Here is a 17855-nt window from a genome sequence, read left to right as displayed (position 1 = left end):
GTGTGTGTGTGTTCAAGAATTCTGCATTGTTCTGTGCAGTACACATGTCACTATGAGTGATCTCCCTCCACATCCATACTGATTACATCATCAGTCACATCATTCATTCATGCAGTGTTCCCGCAGGTATGACCAAAAACAAACTGATTCTTTTTCCAGGCCTAACTGAAAGATTTTTCTTACCAAACACAAAACTATTCCCAATCAAAAATTTGTCAGCTACAGTGCTGTTGAAAGAGAATGGTGGAGACCATGGTACTGATTTAATGTTTAATTACTTTTTGTTATTTAACTCACTGACCCTGGGCCCTGAGCACTGCTCATGGATCAAAATTTATTTCAATTATACATTTTCCACATTCCTAGTACAGTATGTGCATAAAATGCAAGTAAACAGGACCAACTCTACAGAATTTGTGACTGTGTCCACATGTCAATGTGGTGGAAACTGGTCAATTTCAGTATATTTTCTGCATTTTTCTGCATCAATATGACCAGGAAGCCTGCCGAGGCTGTTAACTTTTTAGGTTTGAATGGGTTAATGCATTAAGCTCTTTGGTGCATGGTTCTGATCAAGGGTTTTATTAAAATTCCAATGCTTTTCCAGTCCCTGAAGGGTTAAACATATTTTCCCAAGTTTTCTATGACTTTGTATGAACCCTGGTCATGGTGACAACTTATCTCTACACTGATGACAGTAAAAGTCATTGCTCCTTGGTCATGGTGTCAACTAATCTCTACACTGATGACAGTAAAGGTCATTGCTCCTTGGTCATGGTGACAACTTATCTCTACACTGATGACAGTAAAGGTCATTGCTCCTTGGTCATGGTGACAACTTATCTCTACACTGATGACAGAAAAGGTCATTGTTCCTTGGTCATGGTGACAACTAATCTCTACACTGATGACAGTAAAGGTCACTGCTCCTTGGTCATGGTGACAACTAATCTCTACACTGATGACAGTAAAGGTCATTGCTCCTTGGTCATGATGACAACTTTACACTGATGACAGTAAAGGTCACTGCTCCTTGGTCATGGTGACAACTTATCTCTACACTGATGACAGTAAAGGTCATTGCTCCTTGGTCATGGTGACAACTTATCTCTACACTGATGACAGTAAAGGTCATTGCTCCTTGGTCATGAGACAGTAAATGAGTAATGGTCATTGCTCCTTTTAAATCTTTCCTGCAAAACAACCTATAGTACTGAACTACACACACATTCCAAAATACAGGCAATCACACACACATGCAAGCAAGGAAAAACAAAATAAAAATAAAAATAAGTTTACTCCTAAACACCAATGTAACACTTTGACATGAATTTCTTTGCACATAAATTTTGTGCTTGAGCAAGTCTGTGTGTATGATTGTTTTATTGTGTATGTGTGTGTGTGCAATCAAATATATGTATGGATGTGTCCTGCATGTGTGTGTGTGTGTGTGTGTGTGTGCATACACAAGCATATATGTACTCATGACTTGAATGATTGTGAAAATATGCATGTGTACATGCTTATGCACACTAAGTAGTATACATATGTGGCATTCCATACTGGCTAATATGCGTGTCTGAGTGTGTGTGTGTGTGTGTGTGCATGCGTTACTGAAACCTGACTGAATGACACAGAAAATTAAAGATGAGTGCCTCTCTGTCAGTGATACCCAGGTGGGCAGTCTGTTGTGCAAATGACTCGTGTTTGTCAAGTGCTTAGAGTTTAGCATCTGACTTGAGGACAGCTGCAATGTAAGTATCCATAGAAATCAAGCAATCACACACACGTGGCTGTACATTCAAGCGCGCGCGCGCGCGCTCACACACAGAGATCTATAGCAAGTGGGAAGTCCAAACAACCAACAAAGACCTCTCACTCTGGCTCCACCACAGGCCTGGTTCTCTCCCGAGCCAGCTTCCTGGCCAGAAACCGCTGCTTGGCGTCCAGCACCTCCTTCTGTGACGTTTTCCTCCCATATTTGGATGCAACCACCCCCTCCTCCTTCTTCTGCCCGCTCTCCGCTGGCTCTTCCTTCTTCCCCCCCCTGCTCTCAGGGTCCTGACCCCTTCCTTCCACCCGCTCTTCATTTCCCTTCCTTCTGGCAGGAGTTTCGTCGGCAGAAGAGTCGCTTTCTGACGCAGTGTCGTCACGGTCCAGGTCTTCGTCTGTAGGCCTGGCTGGCAGCATCTCGGGACTGGAGCTTCTTGTGTCCGGGGAGGGGGCTTTGGCTGATGCGTTGTTTCTGTCGGGCGCCTGGGCCCGATCCTCTTCAGAGTCGTGACGCTTCCTCTTGCTCTCCTCTCCGGTGCTGCCGTCTTCCTCCCGCCTCTGTTTGGACCTTTCTCCTGACCTTGACCTCTTTCTGCTCCGGTCCCGTGATGATGATCTTTCCCGCCTGGACCTTGAGCGGTGTCTGTCTTTGTTGGAGGATCTCCTGTGTGAGGAGGGGGAGCCCGAGTGAGACCGCCTGTCTTTGTGCCGTCGGTGATCCTTCTCCCGTGACCTTGACCTCCGTCTTGAGGATCCACTGGATCTGGACTTCTCTGCAGGAGGAGATCTGGACTTTGACTGTGGAATCTCGACCTTGACGTTGTCGTCCCTTCTGTCTCTGTGTCTGTCAGATGTGTGGCGTCCGCCTTTCTCTGTGTGCGGCTTCTTCTCCCTGTAGAACAGACAAATCAGAGTTAGCTCAGTGGTGGCCATAGGAATGCTTCGAGCTTAAGGCTTCGAACTGCACTGACTGGCCTAACAGACGATGGGTTTGGCATAGGTGTCTAAGTACTGAGCTAGCTGGGAAATTTGGCCAACAGACCAGACTGACAGGCCTAGTTTGCATCTGTTTGTAAGCTGATGCTATGAGGGGTCAAGTTTCAGTTTTCAGTTTCTCAAGGAGGTGTCAGTGCATTCAGAAAATCCATATACGCTACAAAACATCTGCTAGGCAGATGCCTGACCAGCAGCTTAACGCAAAGCACTTAGGCTTTGAGGGCATGAATATATATATTTGTGTACCTAGCGGAGTGGTTTTCTTATGCAGAATTTTGCCAGAGGACAACACTCTTGTTGCCATGGGTTTTTTTTCTGTGTACCAAGTGCGTGCTGCAAACGGGACCTTGATTTATCGTCTCATCTGAATGACTAGATGCTCAGTTTGATTTTCCAATCAAACTTGGGAGAAAGGGCGAGAGTGGGATTCTTCATCTTCTTCTTCTGCATTCACTCGTATGCACACGAGTGGGCCATGTAGGCAGCCATACTCCGTTTTTGGGGGTGTGCATGCTGGATATGTTCTTGTTTCCATAACCCACCGAACGCTGACATGAATTACAGGATCTTTAAGTGCGTATTTGATCTTCTGCTTGCATATACACACGAAGGGGGTTCAGGCACTAGCAGGTCTGCACATATGTTGACCTGGGAGATTGTAAAAATCTCCACCCTTTACCCACCAGGCGCTGTCACCGTGATTCGAACCCGGAACCCTCAGATTCACAGTCCAACGCTTTAACCACTCGGCTATTGCGCCTGTCGAGAGTGGGATTCAAACCCAGATCCTCGCAGACTCTCTGTGTTGGCAGATGAATGTCTTAACCATTCTTCCACCTTCCTGTTTAAGGGGTTAAACATGCTGAAATAAACCTTCAAACAATTTTTTTGACATAAAGCCAAACAGATACAAGAACAAGAACAAAAACCAAAAAACTTTCAAATGAAATATCGAAGAAATGAGGGTGATGACACATTATGGCCAACAGGTTATCACATCCTGACAACTTTTTTTTTTTTTTTTGAGCATGAAGATAAAATACTCGAGACGTAGATCTTTGATAAGGAAATGTAAATCATCAACTATACACAACACACACAAATCCACACAAACACACACACAGACACACACTCACACACACAAACATACACACTCACATAAAGCTCACAATGTGCATGAACATAAAAACAAGGAGTGTTCACTGAGATTGCCAGAGCTTACCTGTCAGCAGAGGAGTTGTCATTCTCACTGTCAGACTCAGGCTCCTCCTTCACTTTGACTCTGCACACACACACACACGCACACATGTAACAAGGGCAGTACAGTTTCAGTTTTCCTAAGGAGGCATCACAGCGTTCTAATCCATGTATATCCGTGAAACATCTTTGGCAGTCTGCAAGGTCCACTAAGTTATGAACGTGTAGTTGTATTTTCCCAACTGCAATGACACACCGAAATGATCCAGTGATATGCCTGACCAAATACAGTGAGATGCCTGACCAAATACAGTGACGACCAAATACAGTGACGACCAAATACAGCGACAAGTCTGACTGACGAGCCTGACCAAATACAGTGACGAGTCTGACTGACGAGCCTGACCAAATACAGTGATGAGCCTGACCAAATACAGTGACGAGCCTGACCAAATACAGTGACGAGCCTGACCAAATACAGTGACGACCAAATACAGTGATGAGCCTGACCAAATACAGTGACGACCAAATACAGTGACGACCAAATACAGTGATGAGCCTGACCAAATACAGTGACGACCAAATACAGTGACGACCAAATACAGTGATGAGCCTGACCAAATACAGTGAGATGCCTCACAAAATAGTGATGAGATACATAGATTGTGATGATCCTGACCAGATTCAGTGAAAAGATGAGCCTGACAAGATACAGTGATGCGCCTGACAAGATACAGTGATGAGCCTGACAAGATACAGTGATGAGCCTGACAAAATACAGCGATGAACCTGACAAGATACAGTGAACAGCCTGACAAAATACAGCGATGAACCTGACAAGAACAGTGATGAACCTGACAAGATACAGTGATGAGCCTGACAAGATACAGTGATGAGCCTGACAAAATACAGCGATGAACCTGACAAGATACAGTGATGAACCTGACAAGATACAGTGAACAGCCTGACAAAATACAGCGATGAACCTGACAAGATACAGTGATGAGCCTGACAAGATACAGTGATGAGCCTGACAAAATACAGCGATGAACCTGACAAGATACAGTGATGAACCTGACAAGAACAGTGATGAACCTGACAAGATACAGTGAACAGCCTGACAAAATACAGTGATGAACCTGACAAGAACAGTGATGAACCTGACAAGATACAGTGATGAACCTGACAAGATACAGTGAACAGCCTGACAAGATACAGTGATGAACCTGACAAGATACAGTGAACAGCCTGACAAGATACAGCGATGAACCTGACATACAAGATACAGTGAACAGCCTGACAAAATACAGCGATGAACCTGACAAGAACAGTGATGAACCTGACAAGATACAGTGAACAGCCTGACAAGATACAGTGATGAACCTGACAAGATACAGTGAACAGCCTGACAAGATACAGTGATGAACCTGACAAGAACAGTGAACAGCCTGACAAGATACAGTGATGAACCTGACAAGATACAGTGATGAACCAGACAAGATACAGTGAACAGCCTGACAAGATACAGTGATGAACCTGACAAGATACAGTGAACAGCCTGACAAGATACAGTGAATAGCCTGACAAGATACAGTGAACAGCCTGACAAAATACAGTGGTGAGCCTGACAAGATACAGTGATGAACCTGACAAGATACTGTGAACAGCCTGACAAACTACAGTGATGAACCTGACAAGAACAGTGATGAACCTGACAAGATACAGTGAACAGCTTGATAAAATACAGTGATGAACCTGACAAGATACAGTGATGAACCTGACAAGATACAGTGATGAACCTGACAAGATACAGTGATGAGCCTGACAAGATACAGTGAACAGCCTGACAAAATACAGTGATGAACCTGACAAGAACAGTGATGAACCTGACAAGATACAGTGAACAGCTTGACAAAATACAGTGATGAACCTGACAAGATACAGTGAACAGCCTGACAAAATACAGTGATGAACCTGACAAGATACAGTGATGAACCTGACAAGATACAGTGATGAGCCTGACAAGATACAGTGAACAGCCTGATAAGATACAGTGATGAACCTGACAAGATACGGTGAACAGCCTGACAAGATACAGTGATGAACCTGACAAGATACGGTGAACAGCCTGACAAAATACAGTGGTGAGCCTGACAAGATACAGTGAACAGCCTGACAAAATACAGTGATGAACCTGACAAGATACAGTGATGAACCTGACAAGATACAGTGATGAGCCTGACAAGATACAGTGAACAGCCTGATAAGATACAGTGATGAACCTGACAAGATACGGTGAACAGCCTGACAAGATACAGTGATGAACCTGACAAGATACGGTGAACAGCCTGACAAAATACAGTGGTGAGCCTGACAAGATACAGTGAACAGCCTGACAAAATACAGTGATGAATCTGACAATAACAGTGATGAGCCTGACAAGATACAGTGAACAGCCTGACAAAATACAGCGATGAACCTGACAAGAACAGTGATGAACCTGACAAGATACAGTGATGAACCTGACAAGATACAGTGAACAGCCTGACAAAATACAGTGATGAACCTGACAAGATACAGTGAACAGCCTGACAAAATACAGTGATGAGCCTGACAAGATACAGTGAACAGCCTGACAAGATACAGTGATGAACCTGACAAGAACATTGATGAACCTGACAAGATATAGTGAACAGCCTGACAAAATACAGTGATGAACCTGACAATAACAGTGATGAGCCTGACAAGATACAGTGAACAGCCTGACAAAATACAGCAATGAACCTGACAAGAACAGTGATGAACCTGACAAGATGCGGTGAACAGCCTGACAAACTACAGCGATGAACCTGACAAGAACAGTGATGAACCTGACAAACTACAGTGATGAACCTGACAAGACACAGTGAACAGCCTGACAAAATACAGTGATGAGCCTGACAAGAACATTGATGAACCTGACAAGATACAGTGAACAGCCTGACAAACTACAGTGATGAACCTGACAATAACAGTGATGAGCCTGACAAGATACAGTGAACAGCCTGACAAAATACAGTGAACAGCCTGACAAAATACAGTGAACAGCCTGACAAGATACAGTGATGAACCTGACAAGATACGGTGAACAGCCTGACAAAATACAGTGGTGAGCCTGACAAGATACAGTGAACAGCCTGACAAAATACAGTGATGAGCCTGACAAAATACAGTGGTGAGCCTGACAAGATACAGTGAACAGCCTGACAAGATACAGTGATGAACCTGACAAGATACAGTGAACAGCCTGACAAAATACAGTGGTGAGCCTGACAAGATACAGTGATGAACCTGACAAGATACAGTGAACAGCCTGACAAAATACAGTGATGAACCTGACAAGAACAGTGATGAACCTGACAAGAACAGTGATGAACCTGACAAAATACAGTGATGAACCTGACAAGATACAGTGAACAGCCTGACAAGATACAGTGATGAACCTGACAAGATACAGTGATGAACCTGACAAGATACAGTGAACAGCCTGACAAGATACAGTGAAGAGCCTGACAAGAAGTGAACAGCCTGAGGAGATACAATGACAAGCCTGACAAAATACAGTGACAAACCTGACAAAATATACAGTGACAAGCCTGAGGAGATACAATGACAAGCCTGACAAGATACACAAGCCTGACGAGATACAATGACAAGCCTGACAAGATACAGTGACACGCCTGATGAGATACACAAGCCTGATGAGATACAGTGACAAGCCTGATGAGATACAGTGACAAGCCTGACGAGATACACAAGCCTGATGAGATACAGTGACAAGCCTCACAAGATACAGTGACACGCCTGACGAGATACACAAGCCTGATGAGATACAGTGACAAACCTGACAAGATACAGTGACACGCCTGTTGAGCTACAGTGACAAGCCTGACGAGATACAGTGACAAGCCTGATGAGATACAATGACAAGCCTGACGAGATACAATGACAAGCCTGACAAAATACAGTGACAAACCTGACAAAATATACAATGACAAGCCTGACGAGATAGTGACAAGCCTGATGAGATACAGTGACAAGCCTGATGAGATACAGTGACAAACCTGATGAGATACTGCGACGAGCAGATACAGTGACGAGCCTGACGAGATACAGTGACGGTGACAAGCCTGACGAGATACAGTGACAAGCCTGACGAGATACACAAGCCTGACGAGATACAGTGACAAGCCTGACGAGATACACAAGCCTGACGAGATAGTGACAAGCCTGATGAGATACAGTGACAAGCCTGATGAGATACAGTGACAAGCCTGATGAGATACAGTGACAAACCTGATGAGATACTGCGACGAGCAGATACAGTGACGAGCCTGACGAGATACAGTGACAAGCCTGACGAGATGCAGTGATGAGCAGATACAGTGACAAGCCTGACGAGATACGAGCAGATACAGTGACAAGCTTGATGAGGTACGAGCAGATACAGTGACACGCCTGATGAGGTACGAGCAGATACAGTGACAAGCCTGACGAGATACGAGCAGATACAGTGACAAGCCTGACGAGATACAGTGACAAGCCTGACGAGATACAGTGACAAGCAGATACAGTGACAAGCCTGACGAGATACAGTGACAAGCCTGATGAGGTACGAGCAGATACAGTGACAAGCCTGATGAGATACAAGCAGATACAGTGGCAAGCCTGACAAGATACAGTGACAAGCCTGATGAGATACAAGCAGATACAGTGACAAGCCTGACGAGATACAGTGACAAGCCTGACGAGATACTGTGACGAGCAGGTACAGTGGTGAGCCTAACAAGATAGTGACCAGCCAGACAATATACAGCGATGAGCCTGACAAGATGCATAGAACAGCCTGACCAGATAACACAGCCCTCGAACAAACACACACGACGATGGAGTAAAACTCACCTCACTTCACCAACACCCCCTCCACCAACCTTCCTCTCTCCTCCCCCTCGCCACAGCCCCACCATTACCCACATACACACAACCCCCCCCCGAAAAAAAAAACAGAAGAAGAACAGTCCCATACTTGTCCTCAGGTTTATCAGTGTCCTGGGATCCTGTCAGATCCTCAACCAACTCCTCTCTCCTCCCTCTCCCCACAGCCCTATCACCACCCCCCTCCAAACACACACACACACACATATCCCCCAAAAAGAAGAAGAAGAAAAGTCCCATACTTGTCCTCAGGTTTATCAGTGTCCTCGGATCCTGTCAGAGCCGTGCCCGTCGTCTCTCTGTACAGGTAGCGGTAGAATCCGCTCAGATCCTTCTGTTTCGTCACATCCAGCATTTCTGAAATGTGCACCACAGGGGAAAATATCAGTCTTTAAACTCACTGAGCGACGGGCGCAATAGCCGAGTGGTCAAAGCGTTGGACTCTCAATCTTAGGGTCCCAGGTTCGAATCTCGGTGACGGCGCCTGGTGGGTAAAGGGTGGAGATCTTTCCAATCTCCCAGGTCAACATATGTGCAGACCTGCTAGTGCCTGAACCCCCTTCGTGTGTATACGCAAGCAGAAAATCAGATACGCACGTTAAAGATCCTGTAATCCATGTCAGCGTTCGGTGGGTTATGGAAACAAGAACATACCCTGCATGCACACCCCCGAAAGCGGAGTATGGCTGCCTACATGGCGGGGTAAAAACGGTCATACACGTAAAAGCCCACTCGCGTACATACGAGTGAACGTGGGAGTTGCAGCCCACGAACGCAGAAGAAGAAGAAGAAAACTCACTGAGCCCTGCACCTGACCATTGCTCTGGTGTCCAATTTCATCTCCTTAAAACAGTTTTCACGTCCCTACATATTTCTGTTTGTATTTCTCTCTCTCTCTCTTTTTTTCTTGTTGTCACAACAGATTTCTCTGTGTGAAATTTGGGCTGCTCTCCCCAGGGAGAGTGTGTCACTACATTGAGAGCACCACCCCCTTTTTTTTTCCTTGCATGCATTTTTTTCATTTGTTTTTCAAATTGAAGTGGATTTTTCTACAGAATTTTGCGAGGAACAACCCTTTTGTTGCCGTGGGTTCTTTTACGTGCGCTAAGTGCATGCCGCACACGGGACCTCGGTTTATCATCTCATCCGAATGACTAGCGTCCAGACCACTACTCAAGGTCTAGTGGAGGGGGAGAAAATATCGGCGGGTGAGCCATGATTCGAACCAGCGCGCTCAGGTTCTCTTGCTTCCTAGGCGGACGTGTTGCCTCTGGGCCATCACTCCATGTGTATAAGCCACAAAGAAAGGGAACTTACTTCTACAGTATTTCCAGTTGTGTCCACAAGTAAACTGGAGGAAAAACAGTATATTTTCAGTGTTTTTTTTCCACACTATGGCATCAAACGCTGCACAGGCTTTAAACTCCCCAGGGCTGAAAGGGTAAAAACAACGTTCACTCTGTTTCTTTAGTCAATAAGAAAATGTTTCAGAACAGCAAATCATGGGGCATCAAATAAGTCTTTGCATGCGCAACAAAAGAGGGAAGAGGGGTTGGGGGATGGAGGGGGGTGGGGGGGGGCAGAGATGGACAAGTCCCTAAAACATCTTCTACACATAGCTGCAACTATGACTGAAACAGTGACTCATGACTGAATTAACATAAGCTAGAAATCAAGTGTGCTGTTTGTTGGATAAGAAACCCAGTGTTTGAGAGGAAGTTTCACATCATGTGTGCATATGATGTTCCAGTCACCAATGGAAGTTGAAAAAGCTCAATAAGATTTTCATGCTGTCTGGCAGTTTTCTTCAAGCTCAAAGGAAATGTTCTTTACCTCCGAGTAAGAAAAGATTTTACAGCAAAACTGTCACACTTGAACCAAGCTTATTCCTGTCCACAGGACTTTCTTCAATCTTCAATTTTCTTGCTTACTACACACACACACACACACACACACACACACACACGCATGCATGTCAACAACCACCAACAAAAGAAGAAGGAAATCAGAGATAATTTTTCCACACAAGCAAATACAATGGGAAATATCTTTTGATTTCACAGCCAGCTTTCAGCACACTCATATGAGTTTAGGTCAAAGCATACACAATGAACAATCTAAAAACTTTTCCTGGCAACAAAAAAAGAAAAGAAAAAAAAAAGGAGCTAAAATGTGCTTGGACCACAAATAACCACCACTGCTGTCACCATTTTGGTCAAGACATATCCACAGCAAATGACAAAAATGGGGAAAAAAAAAAGAGAAAGCTTTTGATCAAACACAGAAAGTAAAGTTACAAAGAGAACGCGCCATGGCAGAGGTGGTTAGGCACTGCACTTCTGATCCAGTGTTCACCAGCGATCAGGGTTCCAGGCCCTGTTTCGGCATGGTGTTGTGTCCTTGGGAAAGGCACTCTACTCCCAATTTTACCTCACTCCACCCAGGTGTGAACGGGCACCACCTCCTGACTTCAACTGAGAAAGGTTACAACAGTGAAAGGAGAGAACAGGGCCCCGCCTTCCTACGCTAAAACCTAGACATAGTGAATACGAGTTCACAGCCCCCAAAACCATAAAACACGATGGGACCTTTCAATTTCATTTTGTATACGAGTGTTTTATACTTAGATTTAAATCAGTTGATGTTAAAACAGCAGAAGGGGAGGACTGGGCCCCCAGTCTTCCTATGCCGAGTCCTGGACACAGTGTGTGTTAATTCACTGCCTCAGTGACAACAGAACAGGACTAGGCCCCCAGTCTTCCTATGCCGAGCCCTGGACACAGTGGGTATTAATTCACTGCCTCAGTGACAACAGAACAGGACTAGGCCCCCAGTCTTCCTATGCCGAACCCTAGACACAGCGGGCGTTAATTCACTGCCTCAATGATGACAGAATAGGACTAGGCCCCCAGTCTTCCTATGCCAAGCCCTGGACACAGTGGGTATTAATTCACTGCCTCAATGACGACAGAACAGGACTGGACCCCCAGTCTTCCTATGCTGAGCCCTGGACACAGAGGGTGTTGATTCACTGCCTCAATGACGACAGAACAGGACTGGACCCCGAGTCTTCCTATGCCGAGCCCTGGACACAGTGGGTATTAATTCACTGCCTCAATGACGACAGAACAGGACTGGACCCCAGTCTTCCTATGCCGAGCCCTGGACACAGTGGGTATTAATTCACTGCCTCAATGACAACAGAACAGGACTAGGCCCCCAGTCTTCCTATGCCGAGCCCTGGACACAGTGGGTGTTAATTCACTGCCTCAGTGACAACAGAACAGGACTAGGCCCCCAGTCTTCCTATGCCGAGCCCTAGACACAGCTGGTGTTAATTCACTGCATCAATGATGACAGAACTGTTCTTTCTCTGTCTCTGGACCTTGCAACTGGAATGAACTTCCTCTTTCGCTTCGTCAAGTCTCCACACTCAGCTCTTTCAAGTCTGGCCTTAAAACCCACCTCTTCCCAAAATAGCCTCCCTTCCCTGCCTCTTCCTTGTCTTCAGTTTCTCCAGTTTTAGAGTTATGCATGCGTGTGAATGACTGGTGCGAAAGCGCTTTGATTTGTCTCTGCACAAGATTTAGCGCTATATAAATACCATCATTATTATTAACTGTAGACAACGTGAGCAACATTCTGAAAAAGGCTCACCTTCCATGGCCGCCTCCCGGCGCTCCCTCTCTGCCTCTGCCTGCTGCTCCAGCATCTTCTTCTTGTAGGCCGACGTGACAAAGGCCTCCTTGTCGGCAAACTTGTCCCCCTCCTCTTCCCTCTCCTTCTGCACCTTGCGCTCGATGCGCCGCTCCTCTTCTTTCTTGCGCAGCTCCGCCATCTTCAGCAGCCCCGAGATGTACTTGGGCTGGAAGAGAAAAGGCAAGGTTTCTCTTGTTACTGTGTTTCTGCTTAGTTTGGGACCGGTGTGTGAGATGTACTTTGGGTGGGATAGAAAAGGCAAGGAGGTTTCTCAGTTATCCTGTCTCTGCTTAGTTTGGGACCGGTGTGTGAGATGTACTTTGGCTGGGAGAGAAATGGCAAGGTTTCTCTTGTTACTGTGTTTCTGTTTAGTTTGGGACTGGGAGAGAAAAGGCAAGGTTTCTCTTGTTATCCTGTCTCCACTTAGTTTAGGACCGGTGTGTGAGGTGTACTTTGGGTGGGAGAGAAATTGCAGGGAGGTTTCTCTTGTTATTGTGTTTCCACTTACTTTATGACTGGTGTGTGAGATGTACTTTGGCTGGGAGAGAAATGGCAGCGGTTTCTCTTGTTATTCTGTCTCCACTTGTTTGGGACTGGTGTGTAAGGTGTACTTTGGCTGGGAGAGAAATTGCAGGGAGGTTTCTCTTGTTATCCTGTTTCTGCTTAGTATAGGGCTAGTGTGTGAGATTTTCTTAGGCTGGGCGAGAAATGGCAAGGAGGTTTCTCTTGTTATTCTGTTTCCACTTACTTTATGACTGGTGTGTGAGATGTACTTTGGCTGGATAGAAAAGGCAAGGAGGTTTCTCTTGTTATTCTGTCTCCGCTTAGTTTGGGACCGGTGTGTGAGGTGTACTTGGGCTGGAAGAGAAATGGCAAGGAGGTTTCTCTTGTTATTCTGTCTCCGCTTAGTTTAGGACCAGTGTGTCAGGTGTACTTTGGGTGGGAGAGAAATTGCAGGGAGGTTTCTCTTGTTATTCTGTTTCCACTTAGTTTGTGACCGGTGTGTGAGGTGTACTTTGGCTGGGAGAGAAATGGCAAAGAGGTTTCTCTTGTTATTCTGTTTCCACTTGTTTGGGACTGGTGTGTGTGGTGTACTTTGGCTGGGAGAGAAATTGCAGGGAGGTTTCTCTTGTTATCCTGTTTCTGCTTAGTATAGGGCTAGTGTGTGAGATTTTCTTAGGCTGGACGAGAAATGGCAAAGAGGTTTCTCTTGTTATCCTGTTTCTGCTTAGTTTAGGACCAGTGTGTCAGGTGTACTTGGGCTGGAAGAGAAATGGCAAGGTTTCTCTTGTTACTGTGTTTCTGCTTAGTTTGGGACCGGTGTGTGAGATGTACTTTGGCTGGGAGAGAAATGGTAAGGTTTCTCTTGTGACTGTGTTTCTGCTTAGTTTGGGACCAGTGTGAGGTGTACTTGGGCTGAGAGAGAAATTGCAACGAGGAAGTTTCACTTGATGTTCTGTTTCTGTTCAGTTTATGACCAGTCCGTGAGAAGTACTTGGGCTGATCGAGAAACTGCAAGCATGTTTCACTTGTCATTCTGTTTCCATTCATCTTACTTGGGCACTTGGGCCGACAGAAATGCAAAGGGGAAGTTTCACCACTTTTTCTGTTTCCATTTAGCTTCTGACCAGTCTGTAAGATGTACTTATGCTGAGAGAAATTTCAAGGAAGTTTTACTTGTTACTCTGTTTCCATTTAGTTTATGTATGACCATTCTGTTAACAGTTCAGTGAAACAGAATCATTGTCATTTCATACATGCACATTTTATGTGTATTTGTGCAGTGCAAGTCTGTGCACTTACATGAGAGCATGCATGCATGCATGCTTGTGTGTGGGGGTGGGGGGCCCGGGGGGGTTGGAGGGTGAGAGGGGGGTTTGGAGGCTATGTGCATGTGTGCATGTATGTGTGTACATGTGTGTGTGTGAGGGGGGAAGGGGGGGGTCAAAAGTGGGGGTGGGGGGATGGGGGCGGTGAAGGGAGCTATCTACATATCAACTGTTAGACTGGTGTTTGGATGGGTCTTTATACAGGCATGAAACAGACTTTTTAAGTTTATGACTCACAACATACACCACTGTCGCCTTATTACAATAATATATGGCATTTTCTTTTTACTTATCCAGGTTATTGTTTTCCAAGTGTGCTTCAGCAGTTATGATGATGATGATGATGAGGATTACTCTTGTTAATGTGACTGATGAGATGATTGTGGTAACACTGTTTTTCTCTGTATATGATCTAGCTATTGTCAGATAATTAGACCTCTTTGTATTCAAATAAATTTCACTTTCACTGAGGTTCTTATCCACAATTTTGAACTTTTTTTTTAATATTTTTTTTTAATGAAGCATGAGATAAGCAGTGTCATAACATGTATTTTGTTTAATCAGTGACAACAGTCAGGATGTACCTCTGGGAGGGATTCCAGATCTGGGTGCAACAGCACTATAGTCTTCAGTTCTCGGTACAAGAGCTCTACAGGATTCAGCTCTGGGTGCAAGAGCACTACAGAATTCAATTCTGGGTACAAGAGTACTACAGCATTCCACTCTTCACAACTGCTGCTGGCTGGGTTAAAGTCATGTGATATGTCACATGGTACACATTGTTCTTTTGGTCTGAAAAGGGAGGAGGTTTGAGCAGACACACACACACAGACACACAGACACACAAAATATGTTCACATACTCAGCAAGGAAATACAAAGGAGAGAAACAGGGTATACACGTGATGTAGAACACGTTTGCCAAAAGTTCAGTTAAAGCAAGCACACACACACACACACACACAGACTACAGAGAAAGAGGTTATCCAAGACTGAAAAAAAAGGGCTAAAGTTTAGTTAAAGCAAGCAAGCAAGCACACACACACACACACACACACACACACACATGCTCGCATACACACACTCAACCATACACACACACACACAAGGAGAGGTTATACTAGAGTGGAAAAAAAGGGTAAAGTTCAGTTAAAGCAAGCACACACACACACACACACACACACACACACACACACACACACCCTGTCCAGCAGCTGTAAATTTCCTACCTTTTTGTCCACTTTGTGAGCTTCCTTGACATCCGTGCTGACTTTCTGGGCTTGAATGTTGTCGTAGATGGCGTCATACTCATAGACATTGGGGTCTTCTTGCAGTGCCTTGTCAATCTCCAGCTGTGTCTGTTGTGTCCAAACACACACACACACAAATGAGAAACATATATACTATATATACATTGCATGTAAGCAATTAATCATACTTGAATAATACTGATACTGTACAAAATATGTACTAACTAAATTTTTTTTTTTTTTTTTTAAATTCTTAAAGCATCTAGCAATGTATGAGAAAACCTCCAAAACGGTACCCCCAACCCTTTCTGGTTTCCGCCCAAAAAAACCAACAACAAGAGAAACAAAACTAAAAAAAAAAAACATTAAAAAAACAGCAACCAATAATGATGCTGCTGATAATATAGTGATATGAATGAAAGTGGACACGTGGCTCTTTAACAACGTCCAAACACTCCGTCTTGGGAGCCAGAGACCCAACCCAACTCCCAGGTCTTTGGTGCAGACCACACTACACACTACACACACACACAGGACAGGATTTGTCTCCCCTATCTTGCTGGACCAAAAGTGTTGCTGTGTCAGTTCCAGGCTGTGTTTCAGACAGGAAAGTGCACTGAGTGAGGTCTCATCAAAACACTTAGCTAGCTGTTGGTGTTAGCACATTAAAAACAACAACATGGCTGTGGTTTGTGTGTTCGTGTGTGTGTGTGTGTGTGTGTGTGTGTGTGTGTGTGTGTGTGTGTGACAGAGAGAGGTGTGGAGGGGTCATGGCAAGGAATTCTTCCTTTCAAGCCTAAAATCTATCAATGATCAACTTTTTACCAAAGGACTAAGTAATTTACAAATATACATAAACAGCAAATAAAACAGTATATACCACAGTGAATACTAAAGAAGACTAATTTCTGACACAACAGTAAAACTTACCCCACAGAATAACTATGTTAACAAACAAAACACACAGAAATACACTCACACAAACTGACATACACACACACACTGTTCACAGTGACACACAAACAACACACTGTGACACAAACACACACACATGCACACCTTTGAAATAAGGTCAACATATGCGCAGACCTGCTAGTGCCTGAACCCCCTTCGTGTGTATATGCAAGCAGAAGATCAAATACGCAAGTTAAAGATCCTGTAATCCATGTCAGCGTTCGGTGGGTTATGGAAACAAGAACATACCCAGCATGCACACTCCTGAAAACGGAGTATGGCTGCCTACATGGCGGAGTAAAAACGGTCATACACGTAAAAGCCCACTAGTGTACATACGAGTGAACGTGGGAGTTGCAGCCCACGAACAAAGAAGAAGAAGAAGAAATAAGGTGGTGACAAAAAAGAGACCATTTCTCATTTTCTGACCTGTTTCTTAACCTTGGATCTGGCAGCCTCTCGGTTGACGGTCTGGTTGACGACAGAAGCCCCGCCTTCCTGTTGACAGACAGCAATTTGCCTTCACACTTTGTCATCAGTGCAGTTGCACTGCAGTTTCTGTACACTTTGTACGCCATCAGTGCAGCTGCACTGCAGTTTCTGTGGACCAGTTTCAGTTTCTCAAGGAGGTGTCACTGCTAAAGAATATTCTCACAGGAGACACCTACTAGCAAGAAGATTAACATCTTACTTTTTGAAGTAATAATATTGAGAAAAACAACAACGAGAGTTCAAGACAGTCTCAGTTTCTCACGACGGTGTCACCACATTCAGAAAGGACATGTGCTCTCAAGAATAACTGAAGCAGGCATAATAACCTTTTCCATTGGTGTGTTTTGGAAAACAACAACCACCTAAAAACTGAGATAGGAAAATTCCTAACTGTGACGATAACAGATTTATCTGTTGTGGGGCACTTTCCAGCACTTCAGAACTTCACAGAGATTTTAGTCATGCGTTAAGTTTCAGTTTCTCACATTCTGAAAAATATCCATATAAAATGCTGTGGATTTCTCCTACAGAATTTTGCCTGAGGAAAACACTTTTGTTGCCATGGGTTCTTTTTCACTAGATAATAATTTCAGTGCACTAAGTTTATTGCAGTAGTTAATGTGCTGCACACAGGACCTTGGTTTATAATCTCATCCAATTCAAAATAAATAGATGCTCAGCTTGACTTTCCA

The 17855-nt window shown here is 44.6% G+C and overlaps 1 protein-coding gene across 1 annotated transcript in view; it reads right to left on the bottom strand.

Moving 5' to 3' along the window:
- Positions 1 to 310: 310 nt before the first annotated feature.
- LOC143274851 (uncharacterized) overlaps positions 311 to 17855 on the bottom strand; it is a 19842-nt gene continuing 2297 nt past the window's right edge. The window contains exons 3-8 of the mRNA XM_076578807.1: positions 17101 to 17169; positions 15697 to 15825; positions 12598 to 12805; positions 9183 to 9297; positions 3992 to 4051; positions 311 to 2665 (exon numbers count right to left, since the gene is read on the bottom strand). Coding sequence (XP_076434922.1) covers positions 1876 to 2665; positions 3992 to 4051; positions 9183 to 9297; positions 12598 to 12805; positions 15697 to 15825; positions 17101 to 17169 — 1371 coding nt within the window. The 3' untranslated portion in view covers positions 311 to 1875. The remainder of the gene's footprint in view (positions 2666 to 3991; positions 4052 to 9182; positions 9298 to 12597; positions 12806 to 15696; positions 15826 to 17100; positions 17170 to 17855) is intronic.

The sequence above is a fragment of the Babylonia areolata genome, chromosome 29 (assembly GCF_041734735.1).
Source record: "Babylonia areolata isolate BAREFJ2019XMU chromosome 29, ASM4173473v1, whole genome shotgun sequence".
Taxonomy (NCBI): domain Eukaryota; kingdom Metazoa; phylum Mollusca; class Gastropoda; order Neogastropoda; family Buccinidae; genus Babylonia; species Babylonia areolata.
The sequence above is the reverse complement of the archived record's forward strand: the minus strand, read 5'-3'. Positions and strand labels throughout refer to the sequence as shown.